Source organism: Equus quagga, chromosome 6, assembly GCF_021613505.1.
Source record: "Equus quagga isolate Etosha38 chromosome 6, UCLA_HA_Equagga_1.0, whole genome shotgun sequence".
NCBI lineage: Eukaryota > Metazoa > Chordata > Mammalia > Perissodactyla > Equidae > Equus > Equus quagga.
Window position 1 is genome coordinate 13,815,903 of NC_060272.1, and position 26,232 is coordinate 13,842,134.

General features: G+C 42.6%; 1 protein-coding gene across 3 annotated transcripts in view; it reads right to left on the reverse strand.

Annotated features, from left to right (window-relative positions):
• The window catches only part of CLYBL (citramalyl-CoA lyase), a 220,216-nt gene extending 204,325 nt beyond the window's left edge, over nucleotides 1–15,891 (reverse strand). For all 3 annotated transcript variants that reach the window (XM_046664696.1, XM_046664697.1, XM_046664693.1), the window contains exon 1: nucleotides 15,774–15,891. In XM_046664696.1, the coding sequence (XP_046520652.1) occupies nucleotides 15,774–15,835 (62 nt within the window). In that variant the 5' untranslated portion in view covers nucleotides 15,836–15,891. The remainder of the gene's footprint in view (nucleotides 1–15,773) is intronic.
• Nucleotides 15,892–26,232: the final 10,341 nt, after the last annotated feature.

The following is a 26,232-nucleotide window of genomic DNA, read 5'->3' on the forward strand; positions in this document are numbered from 1 at the left end:
TTCGACCCGCGGTTGCTGGCTTTGCAGATGGAGGAAGGGACCAGGAACCAAAGAACGTGGGTGCCTCCAGAAGCTGGAAACGCCAAGGACACAGATTCTCCCCTAGCGCCTCTAGAAAGAAACGCGGCTCTGCACACACCTTGCTTTCAGCCCACTGAGACTCATGCAGACTTCTGACTTCCAGAAGTGTAAGATAATAAATTTGTGTTGTTTTAGCCACCAAGTTTGTGGTAATGTGTTACAGTAGCAAAAGAAAACGAATACAGTGAGGAAGAGCTGACGACTGAAGGAAAGTCAACAGCCCTGGCAACGGACGGACGGGGCGTGGGTGGGAAAAGGAGCCGAGGGTGTCAAAGACAACGGGAGTGCTGATCCCAGATAACCTTAATGAAGGAAAAGGTGGCAAGAGCCATTAGAGGGGTCAGGGCTTCAGGGGGAAGGGACAGATGGCTGCTGCCTGAGAGGTCCAGGAAGGACGGCTTCTAGGAGGTGGAGGCATTTGCAACAGGCTCTGAAGATGAGAGATGAAGAGTGTGAGCAAATCAGAGATGGGAGAGGGTTGAGTGGGTGTGAGGAATGGTGAGTGTTCTGGGTGAACGGGACAAGGTGAGGCGTGCTGAGAGAGATGTTGGAAAGGCGGATGATGGATGAGCAGGCCTGTGCATGCCATGCTAAGGGGTCCAGACTTCATGCAGCAGACAGCTGGAGGCTATCAGGGAATTGACGCTGTGTAAGAGATGAGTAAGACGATCAGAACCCAGCTCTAGGAAACTGACGGTCCGTCAGAAGCGTGTGGGTTTGGGGAGGGGTGTTTCTAAGGGTGAAGTTTCTTCCTAGTCTCAGGCATGTTGCCAGGTCACCTGGCAAATCCCTGACTGTTCTGCAGCACAGGGAGACACCGATGACCCGAACTCACAGCCTGGACCTCTGTCCAGAGGTTGGGGGGTGGGAGGCGCACCATAAGCCTCTTCTGTGTCCACATTGCTTCCCTGGTAGAAAAATTCTCTTTACTGGCCCGACTCCTTTGCAGGTAAGGCATTTGCAGAAGGCAACCCTTAAAATGTATAATATTTGAGCGGGGCTACACACACGACATTCGCACATGCTGGCTTTCTCGGGTTTACTGGGCATCACTAAGTAGACTGCTGACTGTGGGCCCTAGGACAGGTGGACCCTAAGAACACTGTGCTCCAAGCACTGGGGCATTTGTGGGTCAGCATGAGGGCACTGGGAGGGCAGGAGAAAACTGGAAGGGTTTAGGATGTAGGCAAAAATCACATCTCTACTTTTTTGAGTCAATCTTGTAGATTAGACAAGAATTTAGGATATCTACTACTTCTTTTTTAAAAAGATTTTATTTTTCCTTTTTCTGCCCAAAGCCCCCTGGTACACAGTTGTGTATTTTTAGTTGTGGGTCCTAGTTGTGGCATGTGGGACGCCGCCTCAGCGTGGCCTGATTAGCGGTGCCATGTCCACACCCAGGATCTGAACCTGCGAAACCATGGGCCTCCGAAGTGGAGCGCGTGAACTCAACCACTCGGCCATGGGGCCGGCCCTGGATATCTACTTCTTATTCCTGAGTTCTCTGAGGTTCTGTATTCCCAGTACATCCGAATTCTTTCAAAATCATACCCCTCTGTACTATGGCGGTTAGCAGCCACTTGAACTGAGGGCTCGAACAGAGCACCTGGCGGCAGTTCCTGCTGCAGAGACAGAAAAATGATGAAGATGCCTCCCAACTTGAGGACCTAAAGGATGATGATGAACAATGCAGGAACAAAAAATCTCTCAAAATGGCAGGAGGAGTTCAAATCAACTGAGCGCAGACCATAAATTGAGAGGAGGCAGAGCTTTTATTATCTTCAATCTCAGGTCAAATTTAGCTGAAAAGGACCAAAATAACCCAAAGCTCAAAAAGCCGTATATTTTATATTTCTGAATTCTACAAAGTCCTCTTACTTTAGGTCAATAATCCCTTTCTAGATTATGGAATGTCAATTGGCAGGAGGCATCTAGTCTACCCTCCTTGTTTTAATTATGACAAAAATAAGGCTCAGTTTAGACAAGGGCCTTGAACAAGGTCAAGGGCTGACTACAGGATCAACACTAGACTAGAATCCCAGAGGATCTATTTAGGATACTCCTGCTTATAGAGGCGTTATCTGATTTTGCGATTTTTTTGTTTGTTTTACATTTGTAAGAAAAACTTAAATAGCACCAATAGAGATATTAAACCAATTCTGATTTTTAGGAGCTTGAATAAGTTTCTATTTTAATCTGAACTAAAAGTATTCTCCTGAAGGCAGAAATCACCCAAGGGTGAACTCTGACTCACTGGTATAATTTAAAGGTGTTTTCATCGTTCAAATAAATCCACTTTAGACTAAAAACCTTAACATCATGTTTCTGTGCTTTATATAAAACATGCACTAACAACAGCCAAAGGGTGGAAACAACCCAAATGTCCATTGATTGATGAGTGGATAAATAAAATGTGGTATATACATATAATGAAATATTATTCAACCTTAAAAAGAAAGGAAATTCTGCTTTCCTATAATATGGATGAACCTTGAAGACATTATGCTAAGTGAAATAAGCCAGACACAAAAGACAAATTCTGCATGATTCCACTTATATGAGAAGATAGAATAGTCATTCATAGAGACAGAAAGGAGAAGAGTGGTTACTGGGGCTGGGGGAGGGGACAATGGGGCTTATTGCTTAATGGGTACAGAGTGTCAGTTTGGGATGATGAAAAAGTTGTGAAGATGGATAGTGGTGATGGCTGCACAACAATGTGAATGCACTTAATGCCACTGAACTGCACACTTAAACATGGTTAAAATGGTAAATTTTTGTGATGTCTATTTTGCCACAATAAAAAAGGTACTAATCTCTAGATACAGTATCTTAAATATGTCATTTCCTAAATCATTCAGCAAATTTATACTGGGTGGTTACTAAGTGCCAGGCACTGTCTCAGGGTTGGGGAATAGAGCAACGGGATAAACAAATGAGTCCCTGCTCTCTTGAATCTATGGGGGGTGGGGAGGTTTCAGACAATAAACAGATAAATGTACAATATGTCAGGTGGAAATGATTGCAATGGAAAAATCATCAGGCAGAGAGCGAAGGAAGGCAGTGCAGAGGCTAGTGGGAGGGGGTGCTATGTTATACAGGGTGGTCAGAAAAGACCTTTCTGATGGGTGACATTTGAGCAGAGACATGAAGGGCCAGAGGGCACCAAGCTGAGGTCGCAGCCCTGCAAAGGAGGCCAGTGTGGCTGGAAAGGCGGGGGGGGGGGGGGGGGGGGGAGGTAATAAGGAGACCCAGAGCACACAGCTCTCTTAAGTCTCTCCTCAACTTTTCCAGGAACCGTTTATAGGCCAGTATAGAAATAGTCCCTCTACCATCTATGTGTCTCTCATTTGTCTTAAAACTCAACGAGAAAAACAACTCTCATACCTTTTCCAAAGAGGTATGTTTGTAAGGAGACAATTTACATCTCCCATTGCTAGAGCGCCCTCCAGTGTCTCTATATGAAAACAGCATTTGGCATGGATTTTTTTTTTTTTTTTCTTTTTGATTTCCTTAACTTTTCCATTTGGCCAAAAAATAAAGTGGGCATATCATCTCAAAAAGAATACTGTGAGATTAAGTAAGGAGACAAGGCAAGTATAAGTGTTTTAAAATAAGCCTGCACTACTTGTAAAGTGATACAATGTATACATGAGCAACGTTTTTAAATGACCGTGTAAACTTTAAAAAGGTTCGTAGACAGGCCCTTTCTTAAAAAAATACACAATTTTTTAGCAATGTAGAACTTTCAGTTAAACAGCAAACACAGTCTACCACTAAGCTGTGACCCTAATTTTACTGGGGGTGGCAAGTAGGACAATAGAGTAGAAAGTATTGTCTTTTAAATTTTTCAGTACTTTGGGGTTCTAAATATTAACGTTTGAAAAGTGCCTGCAAATACTTACAAAGCACTATAGTCATTCTGCCTTCTCAGTCAGAACATAGTACAGGGAAACCATCAAGACAGATTCGCCCATCCTATTAAAATAGAATCCTTACTTTCTCATGGAAATTGGCTTTGATTTCTTATTATGAAATCAGGCACCTTTGTCAATCTCAAAAGCCTCAGAGGAAGATGTTACATGTGGTGTAGTTTTGAAGAGAACTTGCAGAAAAGGTGAACTTTCATGGCTATTTACAGAAACACCTGTAGGCTGGGTCAGTGTGACAACTGAGGCCACAGAGGGAAAAGCCACCAGTGGCTAACAGCCAGGGGATGGGGTTCGTTCTTAGGCCTGGCGCTGCCAGCTGTGTGACCAGCAAGACAGTCTGTGCTTACTTAACTATGAATGAGCCTGCTGATGCCAAGGAAAATGGGCAGATAAGACTTCGAAAGGCATATTGCAATCTAGGTATCTATCACCCTTTCTGGAGGGTGACTTGACAACAAGCATCAAAAGGCTTCAAATGTCCACACTCTTTGATCCAGCAAGTTTACATACAGAAATGCACCTCCAAGTACACAAGTAAGGGGAGCCACAGAGATTTGGGCACAGGGACCTTTATCTCCACATTTCCCACAAGAGAAAACTTGGAAATAGACTAAATGAACAACTGTGGTTGCATACATACAAACACATATGTGATAGAGTCACGGAACAATTATGAACATCAATGCTCTGAGAATAGGTTAACATCCTAAAATGTAACCAAAACATAAAATCAAAGCAACTAGATAAAAAGCCATCTTAAACCTGGCTAACAGTGGGAAAAGGAAGGGAGGAAGGAGAAAAAGGAAAGGAGGAAGGGAGGAAGGGAGGGAGGAACGATGGAAGAAAGAAAGAAAGATCTCAATTCTGGGACCCATTTATTATCTACATCATTCAAGTGAGTTATTTAATTGATAAGTTAAAAAACATTCAAGTAAGAACATGAAATAAATTAAAGCTGTTTAAATTACAATGGATTTAAATTCATACCCAAGTGACCTATAGGAAAACACAAATTCTATTTCCTTGATATTTTCTAATATTAACCAATAAAATTCTAAACTTAACCTGTCAAGATCAGGAGCAATGCAAAGAGGAATAAATAAGCAACATGTAACAAGAGAACACAGCTCCAGTTGCATTCAGGAGCAGGAAAGTATATTGTTTTTATAATTAACAACTCTTCTGATCTTAAGAATATTCATCAAACCTACCAATAACCACTCCCCCAGGAGCCCAGCTTTCTTCTCCCCGCCTTCCTAAAATTTCAGCCACATGCAGATTTCCCCACAGGGAGTCACAAGTAAAATGGCAGCTCCTACAGCACAGCCACTGCAACATTTAGTTAAGGAAACTGTGACCAAAGGCTGTTTTCAGAAATTACATCAATCAGACTTTGGCTGTGGCAAAGCCATCACTGGAGAGCATAAACACTATGGGAAAGTGCCCATGTGGAGTCGTGTGAGCCTCTCTGCGGACGCGACCTCATTAACCACGTACGATGTCGTCTGCCAGGCTCATCGACAGCCAAGCACATGTGCTCACTCGCTAAGTCTCAAACGTAACTTCAGAGAATACTCCATCCTCAACACACCACCATGGAGTATATCTAGAAGAATGAAGTACTTACGCTACTCCAACATTCTGCAAAACAGAGGCACTCAGGAGAGTTCCTTGAAAGGACAGAGACTTCGGTGGCCACAGTTATTCAGAGAAGAGTAGAGAAAAGCACATGTGATGAAACTGTCCTCAACTCCCCTCTGGATCCAAGGGGCCAAGGGGTAGAGAGTGAGGGTTTCTTAGTCAAGAGTTCATCTTCAGGTCCCAGCCTTTCCTCCTGACACCTTGGCCTCTCCCATGGAAACCATTTGGGCTACTCAATGTCCTTCCTCCTGGCTCGCACCCACGCAGATGATTCTAGTCCACAGCAAAACTCTAACAGGGTAACAGTACAGTGGGAGCAGAAGCCCTACACAGTTGAAACAGATCCACAAGCAAAGGTCGTGCTATTCAGAAGGCTTGGCACAACCTTGTGTTAGGAAACAGCCCCTTGCTGGGCACTTCCCCTTGCATCTACATCTTCTCCAGGAAGCACCACCCACGCACATTTGCATCTTCCAATTCAGGCCCAGCTACCACTTTTGGTTCTTGCTCACCAGCTTGGCTGTTGCTCACTAGTTTTTTGGGGTTTTTTTTTAAGGAAGATGAACCCTGACTTAACATCTGCTGTCAATCCTCCTCTTTTTTGCTGAGGAAGATTGGCCGTGGGCTACCATCAGTGTCCATCTTCCTCTACTTTATATGTGGGATGCCTGCCATAGCATGGCTTGACAAGCAGTGCGTAGGTCCACACCCGGGATCTGAACCAGTGAACCCTGGCTGCCTAAGAGTAGCGTACAAATTCAACCACTGCATCATTTGGCCGGCCCACACTAGTTTTTGCCCTGATGTACCTCATTTCCCACCAAATCCTGTCCAGCCCGAAAGCATGTCCCCTGCTCTCAGGCTACTCCTGGTCCATATAACCCTTTGTGGTATTTCCTGTTTCCTCAAAGTCTCCTTCTTTCTCTGCTCTTCAGCCCTACTCCTGGCAGAGGCCCTTCTTTCTCCATTAAAGCATTCTGAATACTGTCCCATCCCATTCTTTTAGGAGGCCATTCTAGAAGGTTCTAGCTCCAATTCTTAATCTCTGGTCTACCATCTTAGATCATCTTTAGTTCACCTTTCAGCCCTTTACTTCTCTATTTGTAGGGTGAATAACCATCCTGATTTGCCTGGAATAGAGGGGCTTCCCAGAATGTGGGACTTTTGATGCTAAACCAAGACAGTCCTGGGCAAGTTAAGATGGATGGTCCCCCTCCCTCCTTGGACCACTTAAAGTTACTTTCTGCCTCATAACCCAAAACATCATTTTTGTTTACAGCATCCTCTTTTAGCTTCTCACCATGTGTTTGGGCAACCAAAGCAAATTTCTAATGATGCCAATAAACATTTAAATATACTTAACACTTCACACATTGGCCTTTTAATACCAGTTCAAGTGACAAAGTACACATATTCTTATACTGAGTTCTTTTCAAAATGATCATTTGAAAATTCCTCAGTCCTTTTGAGCCCGTGCCTCCTCTTTCAGCATTCTTTCTATGAAGTTTCCCCCTTCCTCTCACTGCTTCCATTCTTCTGTGCTCTATGGTCTCTCCCTTCTGCACCCCTCTTCTCCCATTTGCATCCTCCTTTTGGATCCCTTCTCTCCCTTCTTCCCATAATAACCTCACAGTTGTACAAAGGGACAGCAGTGGTTGTCACTACAATTTTAGAAGGCTTCAAAAATGAGGCCAACCCCACAAAAGGGCCTATTGGGACCTGTGATAGGTAACCCCATCAAAGCCCACTCAGGCCACTGACTGCAGCCCCGCTGGCTCCTCACATCCTGTCCCTTCTTGTCTACCCAGAGCCTCAGGTGCTTAGCTTGTATTTGTCACCTCTCTAAACTGTCCTCGCCTGTTTTTTTCCAGACCAGGTTCTTCTCTAACTTGACACTGCAAAGCAAGAGGGAGCTCCTCAACACACTCAACACTCGTTCCTGCCACCTCGGAACAGTCACTGAGTCCTTTTCCTTTCAGAGTTTTACTACTAATTACTTTAGAAATAACATATCAAGATAAGAAGTAAAAAGAGATTATAGGTATCAGAAATCTCACAATTTGCTAGAGGCAGCTAAAACAGGCTTTAGAAGGAAATTGATTATTAAATGCTTATATTAAAAAACTAGAAAGGCCTAAAGTCAATTATCTAAATTTCCACCTTAAGAAACTAGAAGAAAAGGACGAATTAAACCCAAAGTAAGCTGAAGATAGGAAATGATAAAGATAGGAGCAGAAGTCTATGAAATAGAAAACAAAAAACAATAGGAAAAATGAATAAAACCAAAAGACAGTTCTTTAAGAAGATAAATAAAACTGATAAAACTCCAGGCAGACTGATCAAGTGAAAAAGAGAGAAAAAAAATTACAAATATCATGGAGAGAAGGCATATCACTACTCAGAATATAAACATTAAAAGGATGAGAGGGCTGGAGGCAGGAAGAGGGGTTAACTGCAAATGGGCTTGAGAGAATTTGGGGGATCACGGAAATTTTGAGGGTGATCTAAAATTGGATTGTGATGATAGCTGCACAACTCTATAAATTAACTAAAAATTATTTAACTGTACACTTACAAAGGGTGGATTTTATGGTGTGTAAATTACACCTCCATAAAGCTATAAGAAAAAGGATACGAGATTATCATAAACAACTCTATGCCCATGAATTCAACAACTTAGATGAAATGGACAAATTCCTTGAAAGACACAAAGTACCAAAGCTCATTCAAGAAGAATTAGATAACATGAAAAGCCTTATATCTATTAAAAAAATTGAATTTGCAGTTTAAAATTTTTTCCACAAAGAAAATTCCAGGAACAAACATTTAAGGAAAAATTATTGCCAATCCTATATAAACTGTTTCAGAAAATGGAAGAAGAGGCAACACTCTCCAATGCTTTCTATGGGGCCATAATTACTCCAGTACCAAACCCTGACCCAGACAGTACAAGAAAACTATAGGCTACTATTCCTTATCAGCACAGACGCAAATAATTTTAACAAAATTTTAGCACATTCGATCCAACAATATATAAAAATAATACATCATGATCAAGTGGAGTATATTCCAGGAATGTAAGGTTGGTTTAACTTTGAAAAATCAACCAATCTAATTCACCATATTAACACACTAAAGAAGAAAAGCCATATGATCATCAAATAGTTATTGAAAAAAAAATTTATAAATTCAAATCCATTCTTGATCAAAACTCTAAGCAGGGGTGACTTCAGCAAAAATTGCAGAGAAAAGATCTTCACAAATCCTATCCTTGGGGCTGGCCCAGTGGCGTAGTGGTTAAGTTCATACACTTCGCTTAGGCGGCCTGGGGTTCGCAGGCATGGACCTAGCACTGCTCATCAAGCTACGGTGTGGCAGCATCCCACATAAAATAGAGGAAGATTGGTACAGATGTTAGCTCAGCGACAATCTTCCTCAAGCAAAAACAGGAAAGATTAGCAAGAGATGTTAGCTCAGGGCCAATTTTCCTCAAAAAAAAAAAAAAAATCCTATTCTCCATAAAAGCAATGAATTGGCAAACATTGTTAGAATCAACTTTTTAAGAACTCTAGAAATTAACCAAAGGCTAGAAGTACTCTGGAGAGTATTTACTCAAGAAACATGGATGAATCTCAGTAAAAACAGCAGGCTATCTGGGGTTTTAACTTATCCTCTCCCCCAACTCCAGTTCTGTGGTAGCCTTGAAAACCAACAGCCACAATCAGAAGCTAAAGAAATGGCAAAGATGGTAACTCAAACCCATAGGAACAAATGAAAAGAACCAGAAGCAGTAAATAGGGTTAATATAACAAATACTATAAAATACGTGTGTGTGTGTGTGTGTACTTGCATCTCCTTCTGTAAGCTTCTTTAAAAGACATAAAATTATATAAGTAGTAACTACAACAATGTATTACTGGGTTTGTAACATATATAAACATAACATATATAACAACAATACAACAAAAAAGAAGAAATGGGAATAAAACTATATAGACATACCATCTTCTGGAATCAGTATACATCAAAAGTAGATTTTGATAAGTTAAGAAGTATGTGATAATATTCATACAATGGAATATTATCTAGCCACAAAAAGAAATGAAATTCTGATACATGCTACACATGGATGAATCCTGAAAACATTAGCCTAAGTGAAATAAGCCAGAAACAAAAGGATAAATATTGTATGACTCTACTTAAATGAAATATCTAGAACAGACAAATTCATAGAGATAGAAAGTAGCTTAGAGATTATCAGGCACTGGGGAAGGAGAAGTTATTGCTTAATGGGTACAGAGTTTCCGTTTGGAGTGATGAAAAAATTTTGGAAATAAATAGTGGTGTTGGTTTCACAACAGCGTGAATGTAATAATGCCACTAAATTGTACACTTAAAATGGTTAAAATGGCAAAGTTTATGTTATATATACTTTACTATAATTTCAGAGTGACTATTAAAAATAAACTTAAAAATAGTGAAAAATCATTTAAAAATTTAAAAATATTACATGAGAAAATATTGATTTAATGCAAAGGAAAGAAGTAAAGAAGGAACAGAGCAACACAAAAGACATGAGACATCTAGAAACTAATTCCAAATGAAAACATTACAAGAAAGGAAAACTACAGACCAATATTTCTCATGAACAGAGATGTAAAATCTCAACAAAATATTAGCAAATTGAAGCCAACAAGGTATAAAAAGAATTATATGCCATGACCAGGTGGGATTATTTCAGGTATACAAGGCTGGTTCAACAGTCAAAATTCAATTAAAGTAATCTGTCACATCAAAAGGCTAAAGAAGAAGAATCATATAATCATACCAAGTGACGCAGAAAAAGAACTTGACAAAATCCAACACCCATTTATGAACCAAAAAAAAACCTGTCAGCAAACAGAGAACAAAAAACATCTACAAGACACCTACAGTTAACATCAGACTTATGAGAAACTGGATGCTTTCCTTCTAAGATTGAGAATAAGGTAAGAATATCCCCTTTCATCACTCCTATTTAATATCTTACTGGAACCACTAGCTAGTGCAATAGGAAAAGAAAAGGAAATAAATGGTAAACATATTGAGAAAGAAGAAATAAAACTATCTTTGTTTGTGAATGACATGATTGTCTATGTAGAAAATCCCAAAGAATTGACAAAAAATAATTCATGGAATTAACAAGTGAGTGCAAGGGTGCAGAATACAAAATTAATATTAAAAAGTCAATTGTGGGGCTGGTGAGAGATGTAGTGGTTGGGTTCATGAGCTCCGCTTTGGTGGCCCAGGCTTCACAGGTTCAGATCCTGGGCACAGACCTACACACTGCTCATCAAGCCATTCTGTGGCAGCATCCCACATACAAAATAGAGGAAGATGGGCACAGATGTTAGTTCAGGGACAATCTTCCTCAAGCAAAAAGAGGAAGACTGGCAACAGATGTTAGCTCAGGGCCAACCTTCCTCACCAAAAAAAAAAGTCAATTGCTTTCCTATATATCAGCAATGAACAACCAGAATTTAACATTTAAAACACACTACCATTTACAGTAGCATCCAAAACCTGAAATACTTAGGTATAAATCTAACAAAACAAGATCCATATGCAGAGAACTATTAAACTCTGATGAAAGAAATCAAGAAGATTTAAATAAATGGAAAGATATTCCATGTTCATGGATTGGAAGATTCAATACTGTTAAGACGTCAATTCTTCCCAACTTAATCTATAGATGCAATACAATCCCAATCAAACCTCAGCAAGCTATTTTGTGGATACCAACAAACTGATTCTAAATTTTATGCGTCTAGGGGCTGGCCCAGTGGCACAGTGGTTAAGTTTGTGTGCTCTGCTTTGGCAGCCTGGGGTTTGCAGGTTCAGATCCTAGAAACGGACCTACACACTGCTTATCAAGCCATGCTGTGGTGGCATCCCACACACAAAATAGAGGAAGACTGGCTCAGATGTTAGCTCAGGGCCAATCTTCCTCACACACACACAAGAAAGTTTACGACGAAATGCAAAAGACTCGGAATAGCCAATACAATATGAAAGAAGACTGAAGCTGCAGGACCGCCACTAGTCAATTTCAAGAGTTAATATAAAGCCAAGATGATAAAGACAGCATGGTATTGGTGAAAGAATAGACACACAGATCAATATAACAGAACAGAGAGATCAGAAATAGACCCACATAAATACAGCCAACTGACCTTTGACAAAAGAGTAAAGGCAATTAAACGGAGAAAGGATAGTTTGTTCAACAAATAGGCTGGAACAATTGGATGTCAACATGCAAAAAAAATGAACTAGACACAGACTTCATACCTATCATAAAAATCAACTCAAAATGGATCATAGTCCTAAGTATAAAACACAATACTGTAAAACTTCTACAAGAAAATATAGGAGAAAATCTATGTGACCTGGGATTTGGCAATGAGTTTTTATATACAACATCAAAAGCATGATGCATGAAAAAAAAAAAATTGACAAGCCTGTCTTCATAAAAATCAAAAACATATGCTCTGTGAAAGGTTCTGTTCCAAGAATGAAAAGACAAGCCACAGACTGGGAGAAGATATTTGCAAAACATGTAACTGATAAAGGACTTATATCTAAAATATACAAACAATACTTAAAACTCAACCATAAGAGGGGCTGCCTCAGTGGTGTAGTAGTTAAGTTCACGTGCTCTGCTTCACTGGCCCCGGGTTCGCCAGTTTGCATCCTGGGCACAGACCTATGCACTGCTCATCAAGCCATGCTGTGGTGGCATCCCACACAGAGGAACAAGAATGACTTACAACTAGGATACACAACTATGTACTGGGGCTTTGGGGAGAAAAAAGAGGAAGACTGGCAACAGATTTAGCTCAGGGCTAATCTTCCTCACCAAAAAAGAATTATGCAGAAGATCTGAATAGACACCTCATCAAAAAGATACACAGATGGCAAATTACATATAACAAGATACTCAACATCATTTGACATCAGGGAATTTCAAGTTAAAACAAATTAACATATTAAAACAAGAACAGATACAACTATATACCCATTAAAATGGCTAGAATTTTTTAAAGTGACACTACTAAATACCAGCAAGGGTGCGGAGCAACAGAAACTCTCACTCACTGACGGCAGGAATGCAAAATGGTAGAGAGCCACTTTGGAAGCAGTTCCGTAGTTTCTTACAAAGCTGAATATAGTCTTACAATACAATCATACTCCTAGGTATTTACCCAATAGATCTGAAAACTTATGTCCGTACAAACCCTGCACATGAACATTTACAGCAGCTTTACTCATGATCAACAAAAACTAGAAGCAACCAAAATGTCCTTCAATAAGTGAATGGATTAAAAAACTGGTACAACTATACAATGGAATATTATTCAGCAATAAAAGGAAATGAGTTATCAAGCCACAAAAAGACATGGAGGAACTTTAATGCATATTGCTAAGGGAAGGAACCCAGTCTAAAAAGATTACATACTGTATGATTCCAATTATATGATATTCTGGAAAAGGCAAAACTACAGAAGACAGTAAAATGATCAGTGCTTGCCAGGAGTTTGGGAGGAGGTGGGGATGGATGAAGAGGTGAAGACAGGGGATTTTCAGGGAAGTAAAACTGTTCTGTATAATAGAATAGATACATATTATGAATACATAATGCATACATTATAGGTAGACACATGACACTATCCATTTGTCAAAACCCATAGAACTCTATAGCAAAGAGTGAAACAATATATGCAATTTTTTAAAATACTCATTTCAGAGGTAGGGGGATCCCAGAAAAGAATGCAGACTGTGACAAGAGAATCTAACTGTATTGCAAATACAATTCATTTGTAGAAACAATGAAGAAACAATTTCATTAAAGGGGATGGGAGAAAATGGTGCTAACCTGAGTAACTCTGGAAATGAGCGGAGCCTGTAAGACTAAAGGGAAAAGAACTGCACATAAGCACTGCACCCTAGTTGATAAAGCTCCTTCCCATGGGGTATGGTCTAACAATTCAGACACTGCTATACAGGTATGCTGAAATTGAACTATTAAGCAACTGGATGGCAGATGGTGGGAATCAGGTTTCCCACTGTTGGAACGAAAATTTACAAATAAGCAAGGGGAGGAGGCTAGAATGATCCATGTGGAACTTAGAATTGGAGACAGTATGAACTCATGTTTAACTTTAATATAGACAGATGGCTACATATAGAAATATTTGTAGATGTGTGTATACAAGGGTTACTATTCACACACATATTTCTTTGTTCTGTCGGCTGAGAGGGCCTAAAAGAAAGAAAAGACACTCCTGGCAATAGCACACCTAGGAGTGGGGAATTTTGTTCCCTCAACTTGAGGGCAGGGTATTTACATAAATGGAGCAGCGGCCACAGAGAACAGCAGGGTTGGAGACACGATGGGCAGGGAAATATCATAGACAGCACTGCAATAGGAGCAAATGTTGGAGGCTGAGAAAGAGGGGTCAGGAATGGCCTCTGCCTATCAGCAATGGTGCTGATACTCTGAAAACAGAAGGAAAAAAACACCAGAAGCAGGCCCACTGGCCTGAAGCTGAAATGCAACCCCACTGGGGTAGAAATTGAAGCATCTCTAAGCAGACTTTTCTAAGCTGACATTTGGGACCTTTACTTCTCCCATCCCCGTGTGTTCTGAAGGCACCAGGACCCAGAGGATTTGACCCATGGTGCAGGCTCCATGAAGCGCCCTGCATGAAAGCCTGCTGCCATGGCCTGGTGGAGGGCGTAGGTGTGTTGAGAATGAGCCAGTGTGCTAAGGGAGGTAAAGAGCACTGTGAGCTTTAGATGTAGGTAACTGCATGTGGTCACTGGACCCATTGCTGAACAGGGCACAGAAGCTGGCCTTTCACAGGCTAGAAAAAGGACCTTCTGGAAGGGTCTGGGTACACCGCCTCAGCGGCTCCTCTGGTTCTAGGGGTGATCTCCTGAGCCTAGGGACATATACCAAGCCCAGTCTAGGAAATGGGAAGGCGGGATGCATAAGACCAAGTGGGTCCCGGCATGGACACTGGTATGTCAGGAAGCACAGAGCAAGCAGACGTACAAAGTTCCAGATCAGGAGCCAGAGACTTGATTTCTGAACCCAACTCTGCCATTCCCTGCTTTGGGAGAGTCACTTAGCCTCTCTGAGCCTCAGTTTCCTCATCTTCATAAACAAGTCACCTGACTTCTTCACATGGTGATCAGGGAACCAAATGAGATACTGTATGTGCATGTAGTTAGCAAACAGACAAGTGCTACACCACTGGTTCTCAAAGCGTGGTCCGAGGACACCCGGGGCTCCCTGAGACCCTTTGAGAGGATGTTCGGTCTTCCCTTTTCCAACTAGTATCTGCATCTGTGTGAGCCCGGAACTCCTCTGTAAACTTCCTCCAAGACAGCTGATAAGACTCCAACTGTCCCTTACGAGACTAGAGAGATTTTCAAAAATATAAAACCATGGTACTCTTCTCACCTTTTTTTTTTTTTTTTGGAAAATATGATTTTTCATTAAATACGTCATTTGGATTAAAATTTAATGGGTTTGTTATTTTTAAATGAATATCTTTTGCATTTAATTCTTCATACCGTAGAAACGAATAGATACAAGCAAAAGCTCTTCAGGGTCCTCAATAACTCTGCAGCGTGTTAAGGGGTCCTGAGACCAAACCGTTTGGGAACCGCTGTGCTGACCACGCGAACGGAAGGGGCTCTCATTCATCGGGCAAGCCGCCTCCCAGAGGCCGACTCCAGGACCCCTTCTAGAACACATCTGCAGCTTCACGGTTGTCACTTTGCGGGGGAGGCTAGTTTAGTTTTCTGGCGCTGACACATGGAACGCTTGTACCCATTTTCCGGGCCCAAGCAAGGACCCTCCCACAGGGAGGCACCGGGGGTGGGGGCGACCCTCGCCAGACGTCGGCGACCTTGGCAGAGGTCAAGCCGTCGCGCGGAGAGTGCACGACACTCCCGGCCGGCCAGGACTCCTGCCAAGGATGCGGGAGGCCGCGGCCGGCCCGCGGGCCTGACCCGGGTGCCGACCCTCAGCGAGCCCGGCCGGGCGGCGAGGGACTGGGGACCTGCACTCACAGCCTCGGCAGCGCCGCCGCCGCCACTCCGCGCACCGCCCTCCGCAGCAGACGCAGCGCCATCTTTCCGCTGTGGGCGGCCCCGCCCCGTCAGACCCGTCCTCCCACCTTGCCACGCCCCTAAGTCACGCCCCCATGTCTCTTTAGCCACGCCCCCGCGGTTTGGCCACGCCCCTGTTTCGCCCCGCCTCACCCCGTCCCCGCAAGTCACGCCCTCCCTGCTCGTGCACTTGTCCAAGTCGGATGGTCCGAACTTTGTTCCTGTTGTCATATGGGGCAGAGCAGAGGGTCCAAATGGATGGCTCCTTTTTGAGCGGTTTTCTGGTGACCGTATCCAGCTCTCCCCCTGCTTCTGGGTTTTGTAAGGCGACTGTGGAGAGCTCTTGCATTTTCCCAGCCAGAACAGGCCACGTTTTCGAGGGATTTCTTTGTTGATTTTGTTAAAATACTGCCTAACAAAGTTTGTGAGCGTCACTGTGTGCGTGCCTTGGTTAACAGTTAGTCCATTGTGGGACATATATGCCTGTAATAGGTTCAGAACAGCCACTGGCAGCTTTCTGAGCCAGAGAAATGCTTGCTGAAGGCACGGGCAGCACACCCAACTCCACTCCAACTCCTGCTAGTCTTTCAGCAAATACAGCTCCTCCGGCTTCACAGTCGGAAGAATGCTAAGATATTAAAGCAGAGTTTACTAGCTGTGTGACTTTGGGCAAATTACTTAAGCTCTCCCTGCTTCAATTTCCTCCTCTGCAAGATGGGAATATAAGTAGCAGTTACCTCGCAGGGTTATTATAAGGATAAATTCAGTTAATAGATATAAAGAGCTTAAAACCTTGCCTGGCCCAGATCAAGTGCTCAGTAGTGTTGATAACTTATTATTATTATCATCACATCAATTCCCTTCTTAAAACTCTTTGATGGTTCCCAATGGGAAGCATGGAGAATAAAACCCAAAATCTTCACTGTAACCCCAAAGGCTTTACTGGATCTGGCCTCTGCCTGTCTCTCCAGTCTTATCTCATTCCCACCCACCTTCTTTTCAAGTGCTTTTAAGTTTACTAAGTCTCGGGGCTGGCCCCGTGGCCGAGTGGTTAAGTTCGCACGCTCTGCTGCAGGCAGCCCAGTGTTTCGTTGGTTCAAATCCTGGGCGCGGACATGGCACTGCTCATCAGACCACGCTGAGGCAGCGTCCCACATGCCACAACTAGAAGAACCCACAACGAAGAATATACAACTATGTACCAGGGGGCTTTGGGGAGAAAAAGGAAATAATAAAATCTTTAAAAAAAAAAAAAAAAAGTTTACTAAGTCTCTCCCACTTTAGGACCTTGGAACATGCTGTTTCTTGTCCCTAGAAGGCTCATGGCTACACCTTCTCATCCTTCAGGACATTTACGCTACCTGCCACCTGCTCAAAGGGGCCCACGCTGACAACCCAAACTAGAGCATCCCTGGATCTATTTCACTGGCACAGCACCCTGATGGTTTCTCTCACAGCCCTCATCACAATGTTTATTTATGGATTTGTAAATTTACTTTCTTTTTGTTACCTTTCCTCCAGTAGCTCTCAAGGTAGGAGAGAACTACTCTCCCACCCATCGATCAGATGGGCTTTTTGGATGCGTTATTGTCACTTAGGGGGCAGGACTTGGGATGTGCAGGCAATCCCACTCAGAGGAAGGCTGCTAGTGCTCTGGTTTAGAAACACCATCTATAGGAATAGACTGTGAGCTCCTTGAGAGCAGGGAGCCAGTTTATCTTGTCATTGCTGTGTGCCCCCAGCACCTGGCTCAGTGACTTGTAACCAGTAAGTCTTTAATAATTATAAGATGAAACTATTCCACCAGCCTCATTATAATTCTGAGACTGCCATGTGAGATGTAATCCTTATTAAAAATGCCCTGAACCTTATGGCTTTTGGGGTAAAATGGGACCTCCAATGACTTATTTGCTAATTGATTCAATTTCTTTCAAACTCTGGTTAGAGAAACTGTAGCTGTGCCAATTCTCACCAGGTTCTGTGAGCTCAGGTGGTTTGGTTGAGCTTCTTCATGAGATTACCAACTCGTAGGTTTTTAGAACTGTTTTCTAAGGTTGGTATATTTTAAAATAAAGCTGTATTAACTTTATCTACATGGCGTGTAGATTTCTGGAGGACATATTTCCAGATACAATAGAGAAAGGAATCTAGGGTTCCTCCTTTGAGGCTAGTCAAATCTGTCTGTACTCACAGCCTCCAAAACTGAAAGAAAAATAAAAGTACACGTTTGCCCCAACGGCATTAGAAAATATGAAATTCGGCAGGGTGAATCATTCTATGAGACCCATTATCCTGTTGAGCTGAGCAATCTGATGGGGTGAGAACCTGGCAGAGATCTGAGAAAGAAAGATCAGGAGCCAGAAACATCCCACTTCTAGAGCACAGTGGGCTTGGGGGTGGCGATGGTGGGTGCTGGACTGATCCACTGACGCTGATCGCTGGTGGAGCTGGGTGGTGGGTACGTGGGAGAGGGGCTATTGTTCCTCAACTTTATGTATGTTGGAAAATATTCTTAATAAAAATTTAAAACAAAATCAGTGCGACTAAGGCTTTGCATAGAAAGATCCAGATGCAGATTTACCCAAAGCTAATGGAGGTTAAGCCTCAGGGCCACTGACTAGCACTGGCCCCTTTCAAGTCCCCACCAATGTGTTCACAGGTCATTTGTTTTTGTAAACTGTACAAAAGTAAGATATTTTCTCTGTTTACTCTGACTTTCCCTTTCTCTCGGACATTTTTTTTTCTCTAAAGATTAGCCCTGAGCTAACATCTGTTGCTAATCTTCCTCTTTATTTTTTTCTTCTTTCCAAAGCCCCCCAGTACATAGTTGTATACTCTAGTTGTGGGTCCTTCTAGTTGTGGCATGTGGGACGTCACCTCAGCACGGCCTGATGAGCGGTGCCAGGTCCGCACCCAGGATCCGACCTGGTGAAACCCTGGACCGCCAAAGCGGAGCGCACAAACTCAATCACTTAGCCACAGGGCTGGCCCCGCTCTCGGACTTTCTTTGTTTTGGATGGCATTGGAGTGGCTGCAGGCATTTTGGGAGACCAGCTGAGGAGAAGTTTGAGCTGGGATATGTTTGATTTAGATTTGGTAGAGTATGTTTATGTGATTTTCGGTCGCATCAGTTTAGGTATTATTAGCAGTCCTGCTTTAGGAACGGCTTCCAGGAAGACTACTATCCACTGTGCTGACTCACCTGCATAAAGGTGCAAGGTCAGAGGTCATATCCCAATAAGAATGTATCCGTAGGGCACCTGTCACCAGAAGTATGCGGGTAGTCGAAAAGAAACAAAGTTTAAAATGTATGGAATTAGTGATCACCTGCAGAAAATCCTTCTCGTCATCAGATATGTAAAACTGTAAGCAGAGAGTTTGGCTCTTATCTATGTCTAGTTAACGTGGAAGCTCTCTCTGGTCTGGAATACACTCTGATAGCATCGTGGTGGCTTTCCTAGTGTCGACCCAGCTTAGCTGGAATGACTTCTCCTAGAATTTCCAGGCCTCTGAGGTTCCAGGTTGGGATTGTTCCTGAGAGACGTTTGCATGAGATCTGGAAGGTGGAAGTGAAGCAGCAGGCTGGCATGGGGCACCAGGCACTGTGGCCATGAGCACACGTGCCTGTTGCTCTGTGGGCTCACCCTGTTGACATGGGGCAGTCAGTGTTAACTTCCTCTTTTTCGAAATTATTTACAGATCTCATTACTTTACGTTCATATCCACCCATTTTTTCCAACTCAAACAAACTTAAACATTTATTGACATGATTCCCGATCTCAAGAAGCTATCTAAATGAAATTCAGACACATGCTACAACACAGTTGAACCTTGAGGACATCATGCTAAGTGAAATAAGCCAGACACACAAAAGAATGCGTTTTCAAAGAGGAGTCAAATTCATAGAGACAGAAAGGAGAATGGGGGTGGCCAGGGGCTGGGGGAGGGGGAAATGAGGAGTTAGTGATTAATAGGTAGAGAGTTTCAGTTTGGGAAGATGAAGAAGGTCTGCAGATGGATGGTGGTGGTGGTCGCACAGCAATGTGGATGTATTTAACGCTGCTGAGCTGTACACTTAACAGGGCTAAAATGGCAAATTTTGTGTTATGTGTATTTTACGACAACAAGAAAAAAGATTTTAAAAAGAAGTTATCAGTCTCGTGAAAGAGGCAGACAGGTAAATGGAGAAGTGGGTGGGTTCTGAGGTCTGCTGGTGACCTGGGGAAAGGGGATACGGAAACAGAAAGGATCCAGCAGTTCCTTCTTCCTGAGAGAGGCAGGAAGCCAGGGGGCTTTGCAACGAGGGGGACAGCTACCCATGAGGTGGGGAGTGAGTCTGAGTGCTAGGGGAAGAGTCAGCAAGCGAAGAGAATACAGTGGATCAGAGGTGCTGTCTGGGACCAGACGGTAAACCACCTGAATGCTTCAGTCTCAACCAGCGTCTCCCTGAAACAATACACGTCTGCATGGAAATGTGTTACATTGTTACTACTTGGTCCTGTAATTTTATGAAACTCAAGTAACTCTCACTGTTAATCTTACACATATTGGGGCTTTGTATTGGCTCAACCACACTTTTGGCAAATAGTCACACCCAAGGAGATACTGAATAAAAATATCTCATCAACCAATGGTTTACTGTAACCATTTGAAGCTTAAGTAACTTAACCATTTAAAACAGGAACGATTAGGAAAATGAAGCTGCATTATTCTTTTGTTATAAACACCAAAGGCTCTTTATCATAATCCATTTTTCCCTTCCGTTTGGTGTCTGGCCAATGTAGGTTATTTCCACCAAAGTTGAGTCTCAAAGGCTGAAGGGCCAGTGTCACTGATTTAAGACTTCAGAATGCTGCACTTAGAAAGAGGCACATTAGAAGCTCTGTGGAAGGATCTTTCAACAGTGGCAGGGATAGAACTACACTCTGAGATTATCCATCCCTCCTGCTGCTCTGATACAAAACCCTCCCAGCCTCGCCTCCTGCCAGGAGCTGCCTTTGATAACATGATGACTGTGTCTGGCCTTCTTGGGGAGAAAGGATGTCTCTCAAATTTAGGCCAAATGCAGAATAACTAGCGACCACATTGTGGACCTTCTGAGCCTTAGCTTTCTCTTTATAAACTGAGGAAGCTAGACTAGCCGACCTCTAAAATTCCTTCTGGCTCCCAAACAGCGCGACTAAGATCCTGTTCTAATCTCCGCCGCCCAAACTGTGCTGCAGCGCCCCCTGGTGTCAGCAGGCAGATGGTTCCCCAGCATCCCTCGCTGCTCTCCCAGCCTTTCCCCTGATCCAGTTTTCCTTTTGTTCCATAGCACTTAGCCACTTCTAAACTACTAAATAGTGGGCTTATTTGTGATGTTTTTGTTGAATGTAAGCCCTCTGAGGACAGGGATTTTTGCCTGTTTTGTTCACTGATGCATCCCAAACACCTGGAACGGTGCCTGGCACACGGCAGATGTTTAAAACTTATTCATCAAACTCAAAAATGTTGACTTTTGAGGCATCCTCTGCCAAGACTATTCTTCACATAATTTCCCCTGTGCAGTACTTTAATTCACTTTCTATGGTAATGATTATCTTGTTCCCCAGTTGCTGTTTCTTAATTGCCTATGTAGAGGGTTGAATAATGACCCCCCAAGATGTCCACATGCTAATCTCCAGAGCCTGTGAACATGTCACTTTGCAGGTGTGATTAAATTATGGATCTTGAGATGGGGAGATTGTGCTGGATTATCTGGGTGGGCCCAGTGTAGAGACAGGATCCTTAGGAGACGGAAACAAAAGGGTCAGAGTCAGAAGAACGAGATGTGACACAGAATCGAGGTTAGAGTGATGAGGGGCCACAAGCCAAGGAAGCCAAGGCAGCTTCTAGAAGCTGGAAGCTGGAAAAGGTGAGAAAACAGCCTGTCTCCTCCAGCCTCCAGGAGGAGCCAGCCCAGCAGACACCTTGATTTTATCCCCAGGAGAGCAATTTTGGACTTCTGACCTCCAGAATTGTAAAACCATAAAGCTGTGTTGTTTTTAAGCCACCAGGCTTGTGGCAACTTATTACAGCAGCAATAGGAAATTAAAGCCCTGGTAAAAGAAAACCCTCCCAAGGGCACCTCCACACACAAACTGGTTCTTAAAGCATGCTCGTAAAGCCATTGGTAAGTCCAAAGTGACACTACGTAGTTCAAATGACCACAAACGCCTCTGTCAGTGTCAGACAGAATCAACAAGCCTTTGCTGTGGCCACATCCTCCTTGAGTCTGAACGTCTCTAAAGAGAGCAGCTTCAGTAACTTTTCAAGAGAGAATTGGAACCCTTTCTCTGTAGGTCGTTTGAAAGACGCTTCACCCCTGAGCTGATCAAATAGAGACACAGAGCACTTATTACTGCCTGAAATTATGTTATACATTGATTTCCTTATTGCCTGCCATTCTGTCATTTTATTTGTTTATGGTGTGTTGCTTTCCATTAGAATGTAAATCTCGGAAGGGTGGGGACTGAGTGTCCTTTGTTTGTTCCTATATTTTCAACTCCTAAAACGATGTCTGAGACACAGGAGATGCTAAATAAATATTTCTTGGGTGAATGACTGAGAAGTCGACTTGTTAAGAAGATGCAAGAAGTGATTCAGCACCACTTCGTCCTACCTTTCAGAAGAAGTAAATGATAGCAATCCAAATGCAGTTTAAAATGAGGAGATTTAAAAAAATTTTTTAAAAAGCAAGCAGGGGCTGGCCCCGTGGCCGAGTGGTTAAGTTCGCGCGCTCCAGTGCAGGCGGCCCAGCGTTTCGTCGGTTCGAATCCTGGGCGCAGACATGGCAGTGCTCATCAGACCACGCTGAGGCAGCGTCCCACATGCCACAACTAGAAGGACCCACAACGAAGAATATGCAACTATGCACCGGGGGGCTTTGGGGAGAAAAAGGAAAAAATAAAAAAAAAAATCTTAGAAAAGCAAGCAGTCCTAGGTTGGTAGTTGCAAGTGATAGATGGAAATTAAGGAGACACGTGAGGACAAGAGGCAGGGTCGGGGAAGCACAGGAGTTGCAGCCAGGCTTCAGAAATGATCCCGTGGCTATCTCTTTGCAATTCAACATATTGGAGAAATAAAAAAAGATGTTTGCCCACTATCAGAATCTATTAGGAGTGTTGGTTATTAACTTATGGAGCTGGGGTAGAGGCCCTGTCTTGGCCACTACCCAGTAGCCCTATTAAAAGTAAATAGCACTAGCATGTGAAAGAACTAATGTGTATGGTTGTTCACTGCATCAGTATTTGTTATCACAAAAGATTGGGGGGGATAATCTAGATGTCCATCAACAGGGGACCAATTTTTAAAAGTTTGGTACATGAAACCACAGAAAGTATGCAACCAAAGAAAGAATAAGGACTGTTTTCATGCACTAATATAGAAGCTATTTTGTTATGTATAAGAAAAGATATATTGATAGGGGGAAAATGCAAGGCACAGAATAATTGTATTGCATTCTATCTTTTGTGTAAAAAAAGAGTAAAATATAAATGTGTTTCACATTTTGTTGAAGTCAATGATGTTAAAACTCTGAAAGGATAAAATAATGCTGCTGATAACAGTGGTAGCCTGTCTAAGAACAGAGCAGGTGGAGAAATGGGAAAAGATTTTCACTATGTCTCTTTGCAATTTTAAAATATTTGAACCAGGGGCTGGCCCCGTGGCTGAGTGATTAAGTTCACGTGCTCTGCTTTGGCAGCCCAGGGTTTAGCTGGTTCAGATCCTGGGCGTGGACATGGCACCGCTCATCAGGCCATGCTGAGGTGGCGTCCCACATGCCTCAACTAGAAGGACCTACAACTAGAATATACAACTATTGTACTGGGGGGCTTTGGGGAGAAGAAGAAGGAAAAAAAAGATTGGCAACAGATGTTAGCTCAGGTGCCAATCTGTAAAATAAAAAAAATAATAAAGTAACATATTTGAACCATGTGTAGTATTACTTATTCAAAACATGAAATTTAAATCACATGAACAGTAAGGTAAAAAGAAGAGAAAGCACAGTCTCATCTTCGTGAAGCTGTGGGTCCCAACTTGACCTGACCCAGGGTCCCCTGCACGGTCTTTGCAGTGGAGAGTGAAATATCATATGCATTTTGGCATCTTTGCGGCCTCTGAGTTCTGCATCTGTTCCATGTACCATATTGGATTAAAAACTCCCAAAGTCCCAGTCTGCGTTTCGCAAAGCGAGGGCCCGACAACCGCGCAGTTGACAGTCTTCACAGCCTCTCTGGACGTGAAGCTTGATAAGATGTGTAACGTTGAGCCATATAACGAAAGCTGGTTAGTTAAGACCCTCTGGGTTTTGTGGAATAATCTTTAATGCACCAGACAAGAAGATTGCTAACCAGCCTTATTACTGACAATTTCCTATTACCATGGTAGGGCAGGCAGATGATTTGAGGATTATCCGGGCGCTGACAAATCCCCGGGGCCCTGACAATCTCGTTTACAAAAGAATCAAATCTGTTTATTGCCGATAATAGATTCATGCCCTCAGGTTTGCTTGTAAGTAACATGTGCATTACTTTTTATTTTTTCTTTTAGCAAAAGGAGCCGAACTTGGATCCTCCTGATAAACTAGGCATTTGGGCCTTTATGTGGTCTAATGGCTCTGAGCTGTTCCTTAATCCCCATTCGCTAAACCTTTGCACCTCTGCCCACAATGGTACAAACGGCCTTGATCCAGGATGGCAAAATGGTCCAGCGAAAGAATCTCATAATTGCTCATGTGGCTGAGATTCTCTAGTCATTCTTCCTCATTTTTTTTTAAAGATCAGCACCTGAGCTAACGTCTGTTGCCAATCTTCTTTTTTTTTCCTTCTTCTCTCCAAAGCCTCCCAGTACGTGGCTGTACATTCTAGTTGCAGGTCCTTCTGGTTGTGGCAGGTGGGTCACTGCCTCAGCGTGGCCTGACGAGCGGTGCCATGTCCACTCCCAGGATCCAAACCAGTGGAACCCTGGGCCACCGAAGCGGAGTGCTTGAATTTAACCACTTGGCCACAGGGCCGGCACCCCACTCTTCCTCATTTTTCTCTGTTGTTCTAAGAATTATTTAAAATAAAAGGACAAAGCAAATCTCTTGGACTTGTTGCCATGATAAGCCGAACTCCCTGAAGACAAAGTCCATTTCTTCATTTGTCTCTGTATTCCCAGCAACAAGTACAGCAGCTAACACATGGTAGGTTCTCGAAACCAGAACTTCTCAGTGAAATGTTCTCAGATATCTAAATTTTAGTAGCGTACATTTGGAAACACAAATAGAGATCCATTTAAATTAGAGCTGTAATTCCTTTTGGTTCATAAGAAGTAAAATGTCATCTGCCAAATTCTAAACCTAAGCATATTATTAGTATTTACTCTTATCCATAATGTCGCAATGACTGTGATCATTTTTTTAAAGTACCGAGCTGCACAGGATAAATTTCTAAGCCTAAGTTGATATCTCACTTGGTAAGACCTGCCTTCCCCTTGGTCTCATGACTCCTTCCTCCTGGCAGGTGCAGATGAAACCCTGACACACAGGCCCAGACTCGGAGGGAGCTCCGGGCGCCTACACTTCTGCGCTTCAAGTGCTGTTCCAGGGTTGCCTTAGGAGCAGCCCAGTGGGGACGGCGGTCGCTGGGATCCAAACTCACCCTTCCCCATCTCCAACTTTCTTCATTCTAACTTTCTGCCTAAAGAAACAGCATAGCTGGCTGTATGATTTCCAGCGTTCAAACAAGGCCCCAACTGAAGGTTTTGTCGTTAGTTTCCTTAAAAATTAGAGAAGTTTAGAATTCCTCAGGCAAAAAGGCCAAATTATTAAATAGCTATTTCTCTTTTTTAAAATCCCATTTAGAATTATATAAGTGATAATATATGTTCATTATAGACAAATTGAAACATATGAAAATAAATCAATAGGAACGTGGGGAGAAAGTTAAGACTCAAAGTTAATGGTCAATATTCTGAGCTCTTCCTCATAGACGCATCCATGTGCATTTCTCTGTATGTGTATATGGGTGTGTGTCCCTCTCTTTCTTTCTCCATAGGTAGGTAGATGATAGATATAAAGTTACACACATTCATATATCTATTCACAAAAATAACATTACATATACATATTGTTTTGAAACTTTCTTTTCTCCTCTCAATAAATCACTGAAATCTATATTTTAGGTAATGTTGAAAATACGACACACGTGGATATATTCAAACTTTTGTGGGGAAAAAAAGAAAAAAAAAACATATGCAAAAATGCTATCAAATCTAGGGACAGGCCCCTATAAGCTGTGAAAATGAGTTCAGAGGATTAGGAAATTAGTTTCTTCTGATGCAAACTTTTTTACTCCGGTAAACTTTGAAAAATATTTCACACCATATATTTTTTATAAGAATACAGCTGGGAAATTCT